This window comes from Syngnathus typhle, linkage group LG5 (genome assembly GCF_033458585.1).
Source record: "Syngnathus typhle isolate RoL2023-S1 ecotype Sweden linkage group LG5, RoL_Styp_1.0, whole genome shotgun sequence".
In the NCBI taxonomy this organism is placed as follows: domain Eukaryota; kingdom Metazoa; phylum Chordata; class Actinopteri; order Syngnathiformes; family Syngnathidae; genus Syngnathus; species Syngnathus typhle.
Genome location: NC_083742.1, coordinates 18,129,892 through 18,146,606, shown reverse-complemented (window position 1 = coordinate 18,146,606; position 16,715 = coordinate 18,129,892). Strand labels below are relative to the sequence as shown.

At 43.9% G+C, this 16,715-nt stretch overlaps 3 protein-coding genes across 3 annotated transcripts; all 3 read right to left on the bottom strand.

Moving 5' to 3' along the window:
- Positions 1 to 111: 111 nt before the first annotated feature.
- On the bottom strand, positions 112 to 4,504 carry LOC133154000 (guanine nucleotide-binding protein subunit alpha-14-like). Its single transcript, XM_061278366.1, has 7 exons — positions 4,175 to 4,504; positions 3,192 to 3,376; positions 2,979 to 3,133; positions 2,594 to 2,722; positions 2,393 to 2,522; positions 2,104 to 2,257; positions 112 to 569 (listed from the first exon to the last, which is right to left on the bottom strand). Exons 1-7 carry the CDS (start codon positions 4,413 to 4,415, stop codon positions 379 to 381), a joined length of 1,185 nt encoding a protein of 394 aa, XP_061134350.1. The 5' UTR covers positions 4,416 to 4,504; the 3' UTR covers positions 112 to 378.
- Positions 4,505 to 4,618: 114 nt separating this feature from the next.
- LOC133153999 (guanine nucleotide-binding protein G(q) subunit alpha) lies at positions 4,619 to 11,166 on the bottom strand. Its single transcript, XM_061278365.1, has 7 exons — positions 10,464 to 11,166; positions 8,270 to 8,454; positions 7,178 to 7,332; positions 6,842 to 6,970; positions 6,505 to 6,634; positions 6,285 to 6,438; positions 4,619 to 6,218 (listed from the first exon to the last, which is right to left on the bottom strand). Exons 1-7 carry the CDS (start codon positions 10,597 to 10,599, stop codon positions 6,028 to 6,030), a joined length of 1,080 nt encoding a protein of 359 aa, XP_061134349.1. The 5' UTR covers positions 10,600 to 11,166; the 3' UTR covers positions 4,619 to 6,027.
- A 957-nt stretch (positions 11,167 to 12,123) lies between these two features.
- LOC133154055 (serotransferrin-like) lies at positions 12,124 to 16,123 on the bottom strand. Its single transcript, XM_061278441.1, has 18 exons — positions 16,060 to 16,123; positions 15,796 to 15,995; positions 15,567 to 15,669; positions 15,293 to 15,484; positions 15,088 to 15,217; positions 15,014 to 15,030; positions 14,840 to 14,895; positions 14,511 to 14,729; positions 14,288 to 14,441; positions 14,063 to 14,223; positions 13,836 to 13,932; positions 13,735 to 13,755; positions 13,454 to 13,618; positions 13,063 to 13,213; positions 12,877 to 12,944; positions 12,625 to 12,806; positions 12,369 to 12,561; positions 12,124 to 12,290 (listed from the first exon to the last, which is right to left on the bottom strand). Exons 1-18 carry the CDS (start codon positions 16,121 to 16,123, stop codon positions 12,247 to 12,249), a joined length of 2,217 nt encoding a protein of 738 aa, XP_061134425.1. The 3' UTR covers positions 12,124 to 12,246.
- Positions 16,124 to 16,715: the final 592 nt, after the last annotated feature.

The window sequence follows — 16,715 nt, the reverse complement described above, 5'->3', positions numbered from 1 at the left end:
CTAATGATGGCCACTGCTTAAATAAATGAAAAGTTTCATAGGCATACACTGGAGCACAAAAAAATGAAGATATCAATGGGGTTAAGGCAGTGCTTCTCAAATAGTGGGGCGCAGTGCTATACCTGGGGGGGCGCGTGTGACCCTGGGGAACAGGCTTTTTTTTTGGCAGTACTAGAATAAAGTGTAATTGCGCGTTTACTACAGCAGGGGGCAGTGGCGCTCTCATTGTTACTTCTGTCACGTTTGCGACAGTGCAACATTTTACGACTTACAAGACAAGTTAGGATAGTCACGGTGGGGAGGGGGGGCGCGAATAGTTTTCTTCTTGCTAGGGGGGGGCGTAACAGAAAATAATTGAGAAGCACTGGGTTAAGGTGTTTAGAGCAGGTTGAAGACCTGGAGGTTCTGTCTGAGGATGGTGTCCTTGACGGCGGCGAAAACGAAGCGGATGTTCTCCGTGTCGGTGGCGCAGGTGAAGTGCGAGTAGAGCTTCTTGTCCTTATTCGGGTTTTGCTCCTGGTACATCTGCAGGATGAACTCCTGAGCCGCCAACGCGTCCTGGCGAGGCCCTAAACATTGCACATTGGATTATTATTTTATTTTAGCCAATGAAGTGACGCATCACCAGGCACGTGCACTCATAGGAGGCAGGTGAGGCAGTGCCTCACCTTGCCACCAGGGGCGGTAAAGGGCTCAGGTTTCCTCAACCATAAGTTGTTAAAAAATGAATAATATAGTGCAAACGGCGCGTGCTTGCTTGCAGTCAGCGGGTGAAAATACGAGCCTTGAGGCAGCCAGTACCTTTGCCGCGAAGATGGGGCGATAGTGAGCTAATAGTTCATGACACGAGTAAACGCGAGAGTAAATTACGAAGAAGAAAAAAAGAGAAAAGAAAAACAACCAACAACATTCGGTGCTAACGCGTTGCTATTTGGCTTTATTTGCCCTGAAAATGGAGGATATAATCTCGAAAATGTTCAAAACTTGACTTTCAGTCAAAGCAAGAAATCATAAGTAAGGGAAGACCAACGCCAGATTTGCGAGGATTAATTCAAACTACGGGCCTCCCGGGACGGAGTACAACACGTTCGCTTCAAAAGGATTGATACTCTAAAAAAGATTGGCTTTGTGGTTGTGCGGCCAAAAATCGACTTTATTGCTTTCCCTGTCATCGAGATCTTCGTTCAGAAGGACAGGAGAATGGACTTCATTTACAAGTAAAGGTAAGAATACTGCAGTGCTGTGCTTAAAATGTTATTACATTTACCGTTTTTTTCCATGTATAATGCGCCCCCATGTATAATACGCACCCTAAAAATGGCATGTTGATGCTGGAAAAAAGCCTGTACCCATGTATAATACGCACCCAAATTTTGACTCCTACTTAAGTCCGTAAACGTAAAATTATTTCAGAAACAAGATCATCTTTGGGAACAACGGGATGTTATTCTCCCGGTCAGTATCACTTTGCATGCGCCAGCAAACTCGATAGCGAAGAAATGTTTCCGATTTGTGTAGGGTACATTGTGACAGCAAACGAGCAGGTGATCGAGCAAGCGTCTGATACGAGAGCATTGTGTTCGTATGGAGCGTGTTTGAAGTGAACAGCAGAGAAAAAAGCGCATCTGTAATGGCGGCCTCCGTATGATATCCGGATTAAAAAAAAAATAATAATTGTATCCATGTATAATGGGCACCCCAGATTTTAGGACAATAAATTAGTTAAATTTTGCGCATTATACACGGCCAAAAAACGGTAATCAAGAATGGGATAACAACCATGTATGCATGTAAATCTGACTTGTGAGTCAGTGCCTTAGCGTCATACAGTACGTTTGTAAATCTGACTCTGTCAGTGCCTCAGCAACCCCAACCCTCACCGCACGTCACTGCGCATCACCCAGTTAAAATACAATGAATTCTTCAGCTATTCGCTTTTTCGATAATGATTCAAGAAAGCCAATATCTAGACACGGATCTGTCTCAGTCAAAGCAAACACATTTCCTTTTTTTTTAGAATTTCATTTGATAGATTTGCCAGCTATCAGAGGTCATTAGAATGGTCTAATTAAATTTGCAACAATGATTCTTGAAGGAACCAACCAGAGAACTGTGGAAAGTAGTCAGCCAGGTGGGAGTGCAGGATCTTCTCCTGAAGGATGTCTGTCTTGTTAAGGAAGAGGATAATGGAGGAGCTCTGGAACCACGAGTATGTGATGATGGTCTTGAACAAAGCTTTACTCTCCTCCATGCGGTTCTGACAAATTCCATGACATCAGTGGTCTCAGTCATTGTTGCGTTTTTTTTTTTTTTTTTTTTCCTTGTCATCCCTAGTATGAAACCCAAGTTTGAAACACTAGCCCTCACTTTAAACCCGATGTCACGCCCTCACCTCATTGTCGGACTCCACCAGAACTTGGTCGTACTCGCTGAGCGCCACCAAGAACATGATGGATGTGACGTCCTCGAAGCAGTGGATCCACTTCCTTCGCTCGGAGCGTTGACCGCCCACGTCCACCATCCTGACACCGGCCACAAAAAGAAGTTTTTGTTTGTGTTCGTACACTTGTATATTGGGTTAGGTGAACCGCACCTGAAAATGACGCTCTCCATGTCGAAAGGGTACTCGATGATGCCCGTGGTAGGAACCCGGACTCGCAGGATATCCTGGAGGTCAGGTATGTAGGATGCCTGCGAGATCCGATCCAATTCGGTGAGGTAGCTGGAGGATCAAGCGGAACGGTTGGGTTTTATTCTGAAGTGTTTTTCGGTTGTGGTTTTCATGAGATCAATCAGGATTTTCGTCATAGGTTTTGGTCTGTATGATTTTTTTATTTGGCTCGTTCTGATCATTTTTGATCAAATCTTTGCTCATGGTTATGGTCAGAAATGTCTTAGCCATTAGAATCGTTATGATCAGAATTTTTGCTCATCCTTTTTGATCATCGAATTATATCGACGATGGTCTTTGGTCTCACTACTTGGTGGAGTCAGACAGCTGGTATTCCCGGCGGCGATCAAAGCATTCCTGCATCCCGCCGTCATTCCACAATCTTCCCATGGCCGCCACGTGCTCTCCATCAAGGTCCTCCACCTTGGCCACCTCCACATCCAGCAGCATGTTGGCACTCATCTGCCACACAGCAGAAATGTACAAATGATGTTTGCGGCAGAAAGCGATACCTTCCTACCTGCTGGCGTGGGTCACGGAAGGGGATGTGCAGGGTCTCCATGGCCCTGATCATGGTCTGCATGGACGTATAGATGTTTTGGTAGACCAGCTTAGCATAGCTGCGTTTGTCCTCCTCGCTGTATCCTCCTCCATGGATGATCCTCATCTGTTTGATGAAGGTGCTCTTACCACTCTCACCCGTGCCTGGGGCAAAGTTTTGGTTCGGTCACACCTTCTTGGTGATTCTTGGTCATGATCATCAGTTCCGATAATACTTTATTTCTTGAACTTTCCGACTTTGCATGCTTTTCTTTGGAGCGAGAGGAAGGGATATTTTTGCTTGCATTGTGCACGGTTGCTATGGTAACCACCCCACCCCACCGAAGCTTTGCATTTGGACAGATTAAGAAAAGTTGCCACCTGAGCAAACAAGCATTCATTTGAATTAAGTCAAATTTCCTGGAACAAACACATTCTTCTTTACGAAATCTACCAAAATAGCAGTTTTGCCGCGCTCGGAGTACTTCGATAGTAGCTATTACGGTGAGATGTCGCCCTTCTGGTAGCTTGAAGGGTTCATTTGCAAGAGTTTGCATGAGGGCCAGCCGCAGCAGCTATGCGGTCCTCCAACACACCACCTCCAAAGGCGCTTGTCACCTTTTTAACAAAAAGTTACCTTTGGTGGATTATTTATGAAATAAGAACACAATCAGGTTAAATATGTTTTCCTTCGGCATTTACAGATCTTAATTTTATTTAAGTTTGGAGGGAATTTTCACATGGCCTTCATTTCTATGGAAGGGGAAACTAGGTTGATTGAACAAACAAAATAGTAAAATTGAATTCAAAAGCAGTGCTACAAGAGGGTCAAATGATTACAAAGAGCTTTTATACCACAGCCCGCTACAATAAACTGACTAGGTCCATCAAAAGTGAACTTTAATGTGTTCCTAAATACTCAGCGGCCTGAGCACACAATTCCAAACTCTTTTTCAATCTCACCTAAGAGGAGCAACTTGAGCTCTCTGCGACAGTTTTTCTTGTCCCTCTTGAGCTGCTTTTCAATTTCGTCGTTGATGTGCTGCCTCTCTTTGGCCTCGGACGACATGCAGCATCCTCCCATGTTTGACCCTCGTCCACTTGCGACTGTTGTCGTGCTCTCCTCTTCCTCACTCACGGGAGGAAGGCCCTGAATAAACAGGAGGTGTGGCGACTGGACAACGAAGCCTTGATACCAAGTCATCTTCTCCCATTGAAATGAATGGAAATGCCATTAATCAGTTCCAGGTAAAATACAAAATGTTATTGCGCCTTAATATTGTACTTAGAACCAAAGTAATGACATAATAAAATTTAAAGAGTTTTTGTCACACTGCATCTATCTATCTATCTATCTAATTTTTTATTATTATCAATGAAAGAAATATTTCCACACAACACACTGGATACGACAACACATCATCATATTCCTCTTTATGTACTTCTGAAGAACAATGTTTCTTTGCTGAGAAATAAAACAGCCCAAGAAACACAAAATGTACATTCTCCTCTTATAAAAGGAAACAAATAACATGTAAATAACACATTCTCTTTCAGAAAAAAAAATCAAAAAAGAATTAGCCATTAGACATACAGTACAATTACATAGATACATATTTTTCCAATACCGCACATTCAATCTGCCAAAATAAACCAAAAGTCATGATTACAAAGCCAACAAAGATGCTGATATATATATATTTAAATACACATATATATATATATATATTTAGATATATATAAATACCTATAGAGCGAGAGAGAGATGTATGTACATGTACAATGATTATAGCATTCATAATTGCACTATGCCTCAATACATGTAAATTACAGGCCTGTGTTCTTGGGAACAAACCAAAAAAAATACTCCAAACTTTTATGCCCAATCAAAAACTTTGGTACAAACGTTTATAGCAACTGGGGTGTGATTGGACAATCCTAAATATGCCGTGTGTGTGTGTGTGTGTGCGCCTCTGTGTGTGTTTGGCCAAACACACACTGACCTCCACAATTGGCCCATGTGTGAGTGTACTTGGTTGCTTTTGACATTGGATAACAAACACACACGTACGTAAGAACGCACGCTCACACAAAAATGTGTTATTGTGGCACAGTTGAAACATCCATTTTCATCTCTTGTCACATAACTCCTACGCGTATTGGGAACACCTCAGTTGGCTGCAGGGAAACAACGCAAAAATGTATGCAAAACTACATCTGCACTTGCATTTTTTCAGCAAGGTGGATACCTATCTTAAGGGCCTTTTTTACGAGTCACCTCATTGACCAGTAGGACAACTCGGCATCTATTTGTAAACTAGTTTTCTTTCCACACACTACTAGCTCCCACTAACAGTTGACTATTATCCACCTTGAAATTATTAGTGCTGAAAAAATATATATATATATTTTGAACATTCATTAAGCCGAAAAAATGACTTTACAGAGTAATCTTGGTATGTTGAGGTGTCGAGACGGGCAGATGTAGTTCAGTATGCATTTCGAGTCCGAACAGGGCGGCGGTACCAACTTGATCGGGATTCACATCCATATCAAATCAAATACTTTTAAAAATCACAGTTTTTGCCTTTTATTTCATTATTATTATTATTATTATTATTGAGTGAGTCAAAAGTGATTTTTTTTTTTTTTAAAGGAATGCAACCCTTTTCTCCTTTTTCCTATAAATTCTTAATCAAATAGCAACATAACGTTTCAATACATTTGCTTGCCTCCACGCGGCAAATAAATTAGTATTAGATGCAAGCAAGCATTGGATTTGGATTCGCGAGTGTGATGCATCTCCAGGCCAGTCCTTACACCAAGTTGTATTCCTTCAAGTTGAGCTGCAGGATGGTGTCTTTGACGGCGGCAAACACAAAGCGGATGTTCTCCGTGTCGGTGGCGCAGGTGAAATGAGAGTAGATGATCTTGTCGCTGTCGGGGTTCAGGTCCACAAACATCTTTAAGATAAACTCGCGGCCGGCCTGGGGGTCTCTCTGGGGACCTGGAGGCAGCAAGAATGAAAGGTGTTTGGAGGTTCCCCGGTCTGCATTTGCATTATATTACTCACCGTCGTACTCCGGGAAGTAATCCACCAGATGAGAGTACAAGATCTTTTCCTCCAGCAGGTCCTTCTTGTTGAGGAACAAGATGACGGATGAGTTTTGGAACCACGGGTACGTGATGATTGTCCTGAACAGCGCTTTGCTCTCCTCCATACGGTTCTGAAATAAACACGTGGGGCATGAGGTCAAAGGCCGCCGCGTCCACTTAGCGGAAAGGCCGGTTACCTCGTTGTCGGACTCCACCAGAACTTGGTCGTATTCGCTCAGCGCCACCAGGAACATGATGGACGTGACGTTCTCAAAACAGTGGATCCACTTCCTCCTCTCCGATCGCTGACCGCCCACGTCCACCATCCTGTCGGTCGGCGGCCATTGCACTTGTTAGACAAGGCCAATTTAGTTATATATTTATCGGGGCCGAAAACAGCTAACAAGCTTGATTGGACTTCATATTTTGGCTAACAAAAAAAAAAAAGGACCAAGAAGCAATGGCTGGTAACTTGGAAACGTCCAAAATTGGGTCAGTGAGGCAGACGACAGTAAGACAAGGTACCAGTGGCACCTGAATATGACGCTCTGCAGGTCAAAGGGGTACTCAATGATGCCCGTGGTGGGGACGCGAACCCTCAGCACGTCCTGCTGAGTAGGCAGGTAGGAGCTTTCGGCGATTCTGTCCAACGCGTTCAGGTAACTGTAGGGAGAAACGGAAAAGCGGAGCAAAAGTCATGTTGAGGGAGTGAGTCTCGAGATTTGTTTTGAACTTAAATCAGATCGACTCTGATCTAACGCCCCTCTAACTTTGCCGCTTGTTTGGGTTTTTAATTCAGAAAATAGAGTGATTGATTTAGATTGATACATTAAAAAAAAAAAATAATAATTTGCGCCAATCGTCACTCACTATTTGGTAGAGTCTGACAGCTGGTATTCCCTCCTCCTGTCGTAGCACTCCTGGATGCCCGGGTCGTTCCACAAGCTCTTGATAGCGTCTACGTAGGGGTTGGCAAACATGATGACCTTCTCCACGTCAACCTCTCTCACCACGTTGGCGTTCGCCTGGAGGGGCATTCGCACCATCAGTCTTATGCTAATTACGAACCATTCTATATCGAGTCTTCACACCCCGAGGCTTGACATGGACCAAATATCCGAAATCCCAAATCCCATCCAGCCAATTAAGGGCAAAGTTTGGGCCGGCCCAGTTGCTGCTTTTGTAATGTGATTTTCCTGATAAATGTGACACCTCATTTGTGCGCAATTAGGACTAATGGGCATAATCACTTGGAATTCAAAATGAGGTTACTACCTTGCGACCGACTACACTATTAGAAGACATTTCATTAGGAGGGCCTTTGCAAATAATCCAGCGTGGTGGCTCGTCCACTTTCAATCGGTGACAAAGAGCGACTGTTAAGATCGTATCCTGCATTACGAAGGAGCAAAATGATGCGAGGGCAAGTGCTGCTTTTAAAATCACAAGAATCAATAGTACACGTTAACCAGCATCTGGCCAGTTGATTACCTGTGTGCATGTATAAAGTAAACATTTGTGAAAGAAGAAGTGGCAGCTCAGCCAACAAGGCGGGGACCGAGCGGACCGGACGCCCGTGCAACAGCTTTGCTAAATAATTGATCAGCACTTCCAATCCTCATAAAAGCTTCCGGTCATTGAGGGTGGGCACAAATGCAGGACTCTTTGTCTCCACTTCCTGCCAAGTGCAGGGGCGCAAATGGAAATTTTTCCAGTTGGTGAATTATTTCAATGCAATTATTTTTGTGTCATTTGGACTTGTTACCCCGGTACATGAGGCCAATGGACCAATAGCTCCAGTTTATCTACAGACGGCGTGACATGTAGCACGGCGAGAACACAGGAAGTGTCAAAAAGAAAACAGGACAGGAAGTAATGAAGGGCTGGCTGCTCTGAGTGAGATAGCCGACACGCTAAAAATACATAAACATTCCTCCTCAGCTTTTTAATTTGTAGCTTTACCTTATTGTGCTCATATTTGTAGGGGATCTTGAGCGTCTCCATGGCCCTGATCATGGACTGCATGGCGGTGAAGATGTTCTGGTACACGAGCTTGGTGAAGCTTCGCTTGTCCTCATCAGAATAGCCAGTGCCGTGGATGATCCTCATCTGCTTGATGAATGTGCTCTTACCGCTCTCGCCTGTGCCTGGAGTTGAAAATAATTGGTTAAAAAGTCGCAATGGAGAGCAAATAGCAGGCGCCAAATTTCAGGGTATTTTCTGGAAAATTGTCTTCCTTGACATATGTGACTTGACAATTGACAGCTTTTATTTACTTTACGTTTATACACAGATCTCTGTTACAGATCAGATAGCGCTTTCAAAAGGAGCAAAACTGGAAAAGAACAGTTGAGAGCTAAAACGGTGTTAAAGAAGCTAAAACATGATCCCACACAAAAATACAGAGTCCAACTGGTTCACGCTGGTTGATTATGAGGCTGTTAAGTTCTGGCGGGAATCAAGGTAATAACTCCAAAGGTCTATCCCGTGCGCTGGCTGCCCGTCTCCCAAGCGCCAATAGAAAGTATTTGGGTGTGAAGTTTCTCTCCAGTTCGTTGAGAATGTTGGCAAGCCAACACAGCAGTGTAGTACCACGTTGTACCACAACATTACAAGCAGCACTGAGCTCAATGGGAACAGACGCAACGCAACTAACAGCAAGAATAAGTGGCAAAGAAGCCCCCCCTGCAAACAATTCTACAGAAATGTTTTTCTATTCTCACTGAGCGGTGAAAATTAGGCTGTGAGGACTGCTGTGTGTTCTACGTGGTTCTGCTCTGCGAGTTGTAAATGAGCAGTTGTTTGAAGGTTTATAAAAAGTGGTACAGCCACAGTATGAGCTTTTCCCCGGGTTGGCAATGCATTGTGATGATAAACATCTTGACACTACCACTTGTGACATACAGTAGTCTAATCATTACACGGAGTGCCCTTCCAAAGGAGCAGACTTTGGCCCAGACACACAACACCTCTAAGTCCAGTCATACAGGTTGACAGTAGGTGTGCCCCCCCCCCCCCCCCTCACTCAAACCACTTCCAGTTATTCAAATGAGGCATAGCATGTAACAATCAAGTATTGCAAGTCGGCATGTTGCACTTTGGCTCCCTGTTTGATTCCAGACTTTTAGCCTATGTAAAGCCGTTATTCGATATCTTGGTCTTCCTGTGTACTCTTTGTTCTCGCTAGTAAAGCTCACAACAGAACTGACTTACTAGTAATGTTCATTACAGCGGCACATGCTAGTATTCAGTCAAACATTTCTAGCAAACTGCTGTGCAGCACTGGCAATAGAACTAGAAACAACTAGTCGTCAAGTTTCATGCACCCTTCTGGACGATACTAGTGCAGCACTGGTAGTTTTGTCTCACCGGTGACATTTGGTTGACTTACCGTAATTTTCGGACTATAAGTCGCACCGGAGTATAAGTCGCACCAGCCATAAAATGCCCAAAAAAGGGAGGAGAAAAAACATGTATATGTATAAAAGTCGCTCCTGAGTATAAGTCGCCTCCCCACCCAAACTATGAAAAAAAAAAAAACGCGACTAATAGTCCGAAAATTACGGTACTCATTTGCAGAAATGCGGTAGAGCTGTAGTGGAAGACTGTACTAGTGCACCCTGGAAGTTCGACAAGGTCAAACAACTACGATATGATTAAGGTGCCTCAGTTCCACGTACTAGTACAATCTTTGTCAGCATACTGTGTGTTACTAGTACAGCATAACTGTACACTTGTTGACAACTGTGCTGCTACTCGTATTACCACTAACAATAAAATGCTACCATTTAACAGCTATCACCTGAATAGAATAAATTGCGCAGATTGTTTTGCCGCAAGAGAAACAGGTTCTAATAGTTTGGTCAAATGTGTCTTATTAGTTGTGGAAATGTCATTCAGTAGTGGAAATAAGATACTATTAAGATTTAAGCAAAGCAAGTTTTACTTGTGATGAGAAAAGAAAGCATACTGCATGGACCTTCAGCTGCATATCGAATAAATGCTTAATCGGATTTTCATGGGGCTGTCAATCCGTGCAGTGGACTCCTTAAATCACAATTTGACCCAGGTGGGAGCACCCATTGATAAAAGCCCATCAAGTAAGTCATGGATAAAATGTGGGTTGAAACTGGACTCCAGACTCCCTTCGGCTTACCGAGCAGCAACAGTTTGAGCTCCCGCCGCGCGTCTCTCTTGTCCCGGCGGAGCTGCCTCTCGATCTCGTCGTTGATCCGCCTGGCTTCTTTCGCCTCCTCGCTGAGGCAACACGCCATGATGGATTCCAGGGTCATGCTTTTTCACCTGTCTCGTTTTTGATCGCGACGACCAAGGAGTCTCACTGATTTGGTCCCGAAGAGGGCAGAGCGCGGGCGGCGAGCAGGCCGGGAAAGGCGCTCATGCAGCGGCCTGCGTATGACGGAGCTGCCGGAGGAGAAACCTGGGATATTTGAGAAATGGACGGAACCCCGTTGTTTTCCTTCTTCCCCCACCTCCGCCACCACCTCGGACTCGTCTTTCTCACAATAAAGTCCACTCGCTGCTATCTTAATTGGTGTAATCTGCTTTGCCGTCTCCGGGTAGTCAACAGATCCGTTTACGACACATCCTGAGCGGGATCTCGTTAAGCGTCGCCGCACGCGCCGCCAATGCCTTCTCCCCACGCTCGCCACTCCTGTCTAAAAAAAAAAAAAAAAAAAAAATCTTCAACTACGTGGGTGCTTGGGTCTCCCGGTACACGGACATACCCACCGCCGTGCCTCTTTCCCTTCCTCTATTTCCCAGTGGCTTTACTCCCCGGGCGTGGTTGAGCAAAAATATGGCGGACTTTCACTTCCAATCCGCTCGGCAAAAAAAAAAAAAAAAAAGTGGGAGGGGGGGGGGGTGACCACACGGTGCCCTAGCCTTCACACACGCCCCACAACGACACCGAACGTCGGTGAAAGCTCATCGCAAAGTCTAGCAGCCTCCATGGGTCCGACAAGGGAGGGGTGAAAATGACTGTGTGCAAAGTCTGATTGCCTTTTTCTTCTTTCCCCTCTACGGTTGTCTCCGTGTGATTTTTATGACATAGGCCGTCTATGGTCCACTCCTCCTCGGCTGTGTGGTTCCGTGACGTCGGCCTCCACATCCAGCCAGGGAGGGGCGGAGAGGCCGGGGGCGGGCAACAAGCGCCACTCATGGGTTTGATTTGGGCTGTTCCCCCCCCCCTCCTTCCTTAGAAGCGCTGCTCCATAAATGTGAATGGAGTCCGACTCGTTGGCCTACATCGTGCACACTTCATAAAGAACATGTCAAAAATATGTTTTTGTATTAAGAGTCATGAATGTGCGGAGAGCCATTGGACGAGTACAATTTGATATCCTTGACATCCACATTAAGCGCCATGATGTACTATTGCCTATCATACTTTTATTTTGGCCCATCACTTTTTCCTTAATTGTATTTTTTCCTGCACACTAGTACAACTTATTTGCCTCAAACTGAAGTGAGACTTCTGCCATTCACAAAAGATGTGAAGTGATGTTGTCTACATATTTCTTGCACAAGGGGATCAACTGCCAGGATTTAAACCAGCAAACTTTTTTTTTTATTATTAAAGACTATCTACCACAAAATTAGACTGCATTAAGTTTATATTTAATTACACTGCAGCTAAATTTAAGGTCTAAAAGAAACAAGATCAGATCCATACTAGCCCTCAAGTCTTTGCTTGTTACCAAAGGGAGCAGAAGAATAGCACAAAAACTGTTGACTTGAAATTGTACTTTTTTTGCAATGATTCAGCACAAGTTTGAAAGTCATTGGAAAGGCTTTTATTTGAGGCACATGTTGGAAAAACAATGCAAAATGACTTGAGTCATTCGTCCAAGGATAATTTCTAAGCAGTTGTTGGGAACAGAGAACAAAATGTGGCCTCAGCATTCTGCATTTTGAGTCATTTAATTTGTCTGGCAGATGCTGGAAGTGCACAGTTTCTCCAACTCTGTGGGGGGAAAAAAGAAAAAGATATACAAGTAATCTTGTATTATCTGGTCAAGATTAGACAAAGCTTGATCCAAACCTGAAGTAGAGGCACTGCACTCCCTCAGTGTGGTCATTGCATCCATGTAATCTGGTCCCAAGAAGCTCTTATAGTTGCACCCACTTGGAACCTCCTGGAGACACTGGGTGGAATCTTTGAAAAGGAGGTTCACCTCCGGACTGGACCCAAACATTTTGAAACTGGGATCTCTGACATATCGGCCAAACCGAGCCTAGAAATGGGAAAATAAAAAGATACCATCCTCAATTTATAAGGCAATACGAGTCCTTCTTACCTGCTGTTCTTGAAGAACGGAGACAACATCATTGCGGGTCTCGGGACGGGTCACCACAGCATGCGCTGGGGAAATGGCAAGGTTGCAAGCCTCAAAGTCTGCGATTGGCACCGGATCCTTAGTTGGACAAATCAGCTTGTAGTCACTGCTCAAGACATCAGCAGCCCACTCTGGACCCTTTCCTGCAATAGGACAGAAAAATGACTGGTACCGTACCAGTGACAGATTGTGACACAGGTTGACAATTGTTACCGTCGCTGTTTTCTGCAACAGTTGTGTGTTTAATGAAGGCCACATCACCAGCACCCTCAACAAGACATCTGCAGAAGAAACCAGTATTTTTAAGTATCAGTCTGGATTAGGCCAAAAAAAAAAAAAAAAAAAAAGTGAATAAAATACTGAGCCCCCCATTTTTTTTTTTTATTCGTAGCTGCTTACCTAAAGGCCCCAGCGTAGCCATAGTACTTCTCCTCCGAACTGGCTTGGCACTTTGACTTGTCAACCACAGATTCATCACTGCCTGCACACAGAGAGCAGAATGGCGAGTCGGCCGGAGCTCCAGGGGCGCAGCCGCTACTGAAGAACTTTGCTGTTGAAAAAAAGAGGGGGGGAAATTAGTGTACCGTATTTTCCGCACTATAAGGCGCACCTAAAAAAGCCGACAGTGCGCCTTAAAATCAGGTGCCCCTTATAGTGCGGAGAATACGGTAATTGACAAGTCTTTGAAACTGAATGTGCAATGCAATTTTCCTGGCGAGTCAAGTAAACCGCATATCTGTTAAAAGAAAGTACAAGATCTTGGTTTCCCACATTGTATGAGCGTACTTACTAAAGTCACAGTCTCCCGTCTGTTTGTAGATTTTACCCATGGGAATGTTCCAGCCGGCACTTTTGCCAAAGCCTGTGTGGCAAGACTTCTTCCCCTTCAGATTGTCCCAAGTCACCCCACAACCCTTTTTGACCACAGCGACCGCATAATAGGATGAGGCTGAGCCTATACACACACACAATTTGTTTGACATTTAACACATTTCAAACTTTTTGGTTATACATGCAAATACTAGTTTGTCAACCATACTGTAAATGGGTCAAACAGAACATTTTATTTACCTCCAGACTGGTTGCACATTACTGTGGAAATAAAGGGCACAAATGTTATGCTAGATTTAAATACTCTCTTTTCCTCCTCTCTTTTTAGACACAAAGTATACCTTCATCATACTGCTCCACCATGGCTGGAACCAGACCGCACTGTCCTGCGATGTACACCTCTCCTCCATCCATGGCCATTGCATCTGCTTCTTTGCACTAATGTTAAAATTAAGTTGCATTTCTTTTTCCAACCACTTTGATTACACAGCAAAATTCATGTTAACGTGTTTTTTTTCCCTTTAACTACCCAGGACAAGCTACAGTGCACAAAAATTTGCCATTTTACCATGATCATCTTTATGCACTCTTCCACTGTAGAGGCAGTCTTGCACAGAATTTTGTTTTTATCGTCCACCATGCTGTTGGCACTCCAGCGGTCGCATTTTGCAGTCTCACGCGGGCCCACGGCACACCACGTGATAGCATTCGAGCCGGATGCGGTGATCTCTGAAAAGGGGAGGAATTAACGGTTAAAGTAGTCACACTTGAGTTTCACGATTGTATGAGTTACCTTTGTTCAGTGAGCGCACGACGCTTAAGTAGGTAGCGCCCAGATAGAGCACCGAGGTGATATTGGCAGGTAACCTGACTAGCTTTTCAGTAGAGTCTTGGAACATTAGATTCTTGGCCGGTGCGTACGCCTCAGAGGAGAACAGGTCAAAGTCCTGTTTGAATGGTGGGGGAGGAATTTGGAAAATAATTTTTCCCCATCGGATTTGCTTTGTGTATCCTACCTGCACTGTGGTGAGACTAGTCCAGATACACTCTGCCAGCACCGGGTCTTGTCGGGTCACCACAGCATGAGCAGGTATCCTGGCCAGGTGGCATTCTTTGTAGGAGTCGATGGGTGCTCGAGAATCGTTCATGCACAGCAGCTCGTAGTCAGCCTTCGTGCTCTCTGGGTGGGGGAATGATTGGAACCGTTTAAAAAGTTTACCATAGTCAGGCATCATCTTTCAAACATGGGAAAATCCAATTTGTCACTCATCCAGCTAATTGACCCATTGGGAGATGGGGCAGAATTGAGTGCTCTTAGCTTTAAAATGCAATAAGTCAAACTCACCTGGTACAGTAAGATGATTGACAAATGCCACATCTCCGGCATTTTGCACCAGACACCTACAAGATGTAATGACAAAGATGGTTTTACCCAACCGTGAGCCAAAATATTCTTCAGAATCCATTCTCACTGGTTCAATACTTTGATGGTTTTAATTTCTGGCACTCAGAGATTGACCTAGGACCACAACTTGCCTGTTGATGTGTTAAAATAAATTTTGAAGAGGTTTTAAAAAGTAGCAATGTATTTACTGGAATGCACCGCTGTAGCCATGGAAAGGTTCATCGTCAGAACGCGAGCAATCTCCTTTGCAGCCTTTACACAGTTGGGAACCCAATTCAGCACCTGGCACACAACTTTCGGCGAAAAACTTTCCAACCGCTGTGACAGATTTAATGAAAAGAAAAAAAAGTTGTTTTAATGTTAGTCTGAAATTCACCAGGCAAAGTCACTTACCAGCCTCAATGGATTCATCTTCAACGCCTCCCCATTGCAGCACACCCAACTTGATAAGAGTTCCAATCGGAATATTCCAGCCGGCAGATTTTCCCAAGCCGGTGTGGCAGGATCTCTTTCCTTGCAAGTCTCGAACGCCAAACTCGGACCCCTTCTTGACCACGGCGACGGCATAGTAACACGTTTCTGATGCTGAGCAGATTGCATCATGAGTATTTGAAAAATAAACACAATCTATTTTGTGATTGTCAATTGCATTATATAGTTGACTTACTGGCACCATAGTCCTCAGCAATGATGGGATGAAGTTTAAAGCTCTTCATGCCAGCGGTGTATACGTCTCCTCCATCCAGAGTAACGGCATCAGCTGAACTGTCCTGTACAGAGCAATTAAAAAAGAAAAAAAAAAAATCTTAAGTCCAACCTCGATCCTTTGTGGTAGCTGTTGTTTTAACAAAATACTGGGTGGGGCACCACGCTTTAAAAACAATTTGACAACTCACATGAATGGCATTGATACATCCCAGAGAATCCGATTTTTTGACACAGGAGAAGACTGGCGCCTTGGTAGCCAGCGCCAAACACTTCTGGTGCTCCTTGTCTGACTTCACACACCACCTCACATGCTCGGCGGAGGCAGACAGCACAACAGCCACTGCAAGGACAGCAACAGCACAAGGTGATATTGATGCATGTATGAAGGCTGGCAAATAATTTTTTTTTTTTTTTAAACAGTTTACCCAAGTAGCCAAGCAGCAATGTAGGACACAGAAGTTTGAGATGCTTCATGGTAGACATCTCAAAATCTCTATAGCGTGCTGGTCCTTTCATAGCCGCACCCTAGGCAGGAGGGATGATATTAAACACTGAAATTCCAATATTAAATGAAAGGATAGTTGATTGAGAGTTGCAGTATTCTATATGCACCACAGAATAAATCAATTTAGCTGTTCATTTAATGCATTTTAATATTGACCACCAAGATGACAAACGCAGTAAATGTGCAAAAAAAAAAAAAGTTGCTCAAAAACATCACAAGACCAAAGATGCATAATAACTGCAAACCTTTGAACAATGAATGCAAACTTACCACTCCACCAACTTTCTATCTTGCTCTGAGTACCACGGATGGAAGGGAAGAGAAGAGAGGACTACCAATTGCTCACACCGCCTTTATATCTTGGCCCACCTGAGTGCTAATTGACCGCAGGTACTGCAACAGGTAGGTCGGACATGGAGGGAAGGGCGCTCCTAGCGGTGGCTAGTATAAATCCATTTGAAGTATTTCGACAGCCCCAAACAAAAAAAATATATATGACAAATTTACACATTTTATTATATATATATATATATATATGTAAATAGTATTATAATAAAATATTATGAATTAAATATTTGAAATTATATTTTATATTTGTATAAG

Coding starts and splice junctions, on each gene's coding strand:
- LOC133154000 (XM_061278366.1), bottom strand. CDS start 4,415: ATGACTTGGTATCAAGGCTTCGTTGTCCAGTCGCCACACCTCCTGTTT. Junction 2,523..2,593: donor ATGGAGAGCGTCATTTTCAG/GTGCGGTTCACC, acceptor GGCCGGTGTCAG/GATGGTGGACGTGGGCGGTC. Junction 570..2,103: donor CTACTTTCCACAGTTCTCTG/GTTGGTTCCTTC, acceptor TGCAATGTTTAG/GGCCTCGCCAGGACGCGTTG.
- LOC133153999 (XM_061278365.1), bottom strand. CDS start 10,599: ATGACCCTGGAATCCATCATGGCGTGTTGCCTCAGCGAGGAGGCGAAA. Junction 6,635..6,841: donor CTGCAGAGCGTCATATTCAG/GTGCCACTGGTA, acceptor GCCGACCGACAG/GATGGTGGACGTGGGCGGTC. Junction 6,439..6,504: donor TGGTGGAGTCCGACAACGAG/GTAACCGGCCTT, acceptor TGTTTATTTCAG/AACCGTATGGAGGAGAGCAA.
- LOC133154055 (XM_061278441.1), bottom strand. CDS start 16,123: ATGAAAGGACCAGCACGCTATAGAGATTTTGAGATGTCTACCATGAAG. Junction 15,218..15,292: donor AGATGAATCCATTGAGGCTG/GTAAGTGACTTT, acceptor AATCTGTCACAG/CGGTTGGAAAGTTTTTCGCC. Junction 13,619..13,734: donor AATGTGCAACCAGTCTGGAG/GTAAATAAAATG, acceptor GTGTGTGTATAG/GCTCAGCCTCATCCTATTAT.